At 46.8% G+C, this 2,946-nt stretch overlaps 1 protein-coding gene across 1 annotated transcript; it reads left to right on the top strand.

Moving 5' to 3' along the window:
- Positions 1 to 1,632: 1,632 nt before the first annotated feature.
- LOC121441539 (E3 ubiquitin-protein ligase RLIM-like) lies at positions 1,633 to 2,718 on the top strand. Its single transcript, XM_041642769.1, has one exon. It carries the CDS (start codon positions 1,633 to 1,635, stop codon positions 2,716 to 2,718), a length of 1,086 nt encoding a protein of 361 aa, XP_041498703.1.
- The last annotated feature ends 228 nt before the right edge of the window (positions 2,719 to 2,946 follow it).

Here is a 2,946-nt window from a genome sequence, read left to right as displayed (position 1 = left end):
CAAAGCAACTAGCAAACCTTTAGAGATACCAATGGCTCTCCCTTTAAAATCATTACATGAGAAACGAGGAAGGATCTTAATCTGCATCCATCTTGGAGAGGAGAGCTATAACGTCTGTCTCACTGCCTTATTCCTCCTAGCATTCTGCTCTGTCTTCCTCACTTACCTATGTTCTGACCAATCAGGCCAAGCAGTTTTCTTTATTAATTAACCAAAGAAAGCAACAGATAGACAGAAGACCCACCTACATCAGTGTGTGATTTCTTTCTGGGTCTCCCAACATTGGAGTCTGCTAGGAGCAAAGAGTGGTGTGTTTAAATAGAGTTCTCTTGCCTTGTCTACCATTTATGAAACTGCTGATCCTGGACTAGCCAAGGGTCAGACCTTCAACATGTCCATCTTCTTTGGAAGTGTCTCTTCTTTGTATAGCAACAGCATCTACTACACACACTCTGCTTTCCAAGCCTTAGGGCTATGCAGCTGCTCCCATGTTCCACCTTTTCCAGAGTTTATGTTTCGGGCTCTGCCTACTTACCAAGTTGATGAGAGGCCCCTGAACACATTGAAGACTAGGGAAGGGGACCAAAGAGAGGACTGAGATCTGAGCAGGAGGCTCAGGCTCTGTGTTTTCATAAGTCAACCCTCAGTGAACATTCAGTGGGAGGAAGGGAGCTATGGAAAACAAGCGTTAGAATGGGTCTGAGTTTCAGCTTTCCATCCTGCCGGTAGTGAAATGCATGGCAGAAAGGTACCTCTAGAAGTCAAACTTCTGCCGACCTTGGGTGACAGTAACAGTTCCATACACTTACATGGAGGGCTGTATCTAGAAACCACCAATCCCCTTAGCACCCTAATCAGATGCCAACCTGAAATGATCAGAATGTCCATATCTGCTTTCCCATTTTCTGTAATAGTGCCTATAGCTATCTCCCAATCAAGGGCTATAGCAGGGTGTCTCCAGGCTCCCTGACTTACTCCTTGTTCTCATGACACCAGAGTAGCAAAGGTCAACCACTTGGTTCCTTCTCATGATGGCACCTAGCCACTCTGATTGGGGAAGGGCACAATGAATATCCTGTGTGATGCCAACGTATCATGAAGCAGTCACTATCTCACTAAATTCCCCAGCGTGATGCCAGCCTTGCAAGAAGAGTGGGTTTGTCCTACGAGTAGGTCTACCAGTCACTCTTCCCCAAGCCCACCTGGTACGCTTTGGCTGAATCATCTGCTTTCTAAATAGGACTTCTTGAGTCCTCTGGAATAGCTGAGAAAGGGGACCTGAAATACATTCAATAGATAATTTGGGGTGACTTTAAGAAAAGTCATCTTGAGTGGATTTCTGTCACTGCTAGGTAACAATGGGGAAGATAATGGTTGCCAGAGATACGTCTCAGAATGGGCAGGCGCTGGGCTAGAGGCGGGTCTCTCCCAGGCATTCTGAGGTGGGCTAGAGAGCAGGAGGCAGGCAGGCTGCAGAGCTCAGGCGGCCTCTCGGGCAGCAGAGGTGGCAGAGCCCAGCCAGTCACCTCCAGGCCAGACCACCGAAGCCTAGTGAAGAAAACTGAATGTCCAGTTGATTGGATTTCAGTACTATGTCATAACAGACAGATAATCGTCCACTTGATCATCAAGATGGAAAACTCAGATTCTAGCGATCAAGGAAATGACCAATCTGCAGCACAGCACAGAAGGCAAGGGGATCGCTTGGATCGGGAAGAAGCTTTCTATGGATTTGTCAATAATCTGAGCGGAGAAGACTATCGACTTCTGAGAGACAACAATTTGCTAGGCACCCCAGTTCAAAGTACTGGGGACGAGCTGTTTAGAATACTACAGCAAATTAAAGAGGGGCCGCTGCTGCCGCCACCTCCGAGCTCAGAAGAAAATAGATACTCTTCAGATGACGAGTCCAATGGTAACTCCATAATAACTTGCCTTAGCTCTGTCAGACAGACTGGCAATACAACAAGAAGTGGTCAGAGAGGTAATCAGTCCAGGAGGGCAGTGAGCCACACTAATCCAAACAGTGGTGATTTCAGATTCAGTTCAGAGACAAATGTTAACCTTAATGTTGGAAGCCAAAACTCAGAGAATGAAAATGAACCATCTGCTACATTTCTTAGTGTAGAAAACATGGATCGCAGCATCCATGGGCATATGGAAAATTCAGCATCTGAGACATCATCCGCCGGAACACCTAGGTCAGAACACAGTTCTGCTGAAGTATTAACAGATGTGCCATCCACCAGAGGTCGGAGGAGGGCAAGAAGCCTGAAACCACAACACCAGCGAAGAACCACAGCCAGAGCTGAAAGAAGTAGTTCTTCTCTGCCACCAGCAAATGAAATTCCACGAAGATCTCATCATAGCATCTCATCTCAGACTTTTGAGCTGCCTTTGGTAAACGAGATCGAGGGAAGTTCTAGAGCCCCTCACCAGATAACTAGCCCTGAGTTGCTAGGTAGAGGTCGTTTTGTGGCTTCTGGGTCAAGAAATTCTGCTGCTCAAGGGACAAGCTCTTCAGACACAGATGCCAATGGTGAAGCTGGAGGATCTAGTCAAAGACCTCCAACCAGAGACCTTCAAGTCAGAAGAGTTCTGCTGGCAGAGGACCGGCAGAGAGATAGCATAGCTAGCAAAACTTGGTCAAGGTCTCAGATCCCAAACAACACGGTCACTTATGAAAGTGAACCTGGAGGTTTTCTAGGCACATTCTGAACGTGCAGCTGGGACAACCTCTATGAGTACTCACAGCTTTTCCACTCTTTCAATCTTCAATACTGGATCAAGGTAAACTACATCTCCTCCAATTCAACCAGGTTCAGGCAGAGAACAACACCTTTTGGTGAGCTTGCATGGAGTGGTAACAACTCTGCTTCCATCCCCAGCTACAACCCTGGCCCCATTTCCATTGATGAATATTCAGAAAGTATCTCACAGATGTTT

The sequence above is a fragment of the Microtus oregoni genome, unplaced genomic scaffold, assembly GCF_018167655.1.
Source record: "Microtus oregoni isolate MIOR12 unplaced genomic scaffold, Mior012 000079F_000, whole genome shotgun sequence".
NCBI lineage: Eukaryota > Metazoa > Chordata > Mammalia > Rodentia > Cricetidae > Microtus > Microtus oregoni.
The sequence above is the reverse complement of the archived record's forward strand: the minus strand, read 5'-3'. Positions and strand labels throughout refer to the sequence as shown.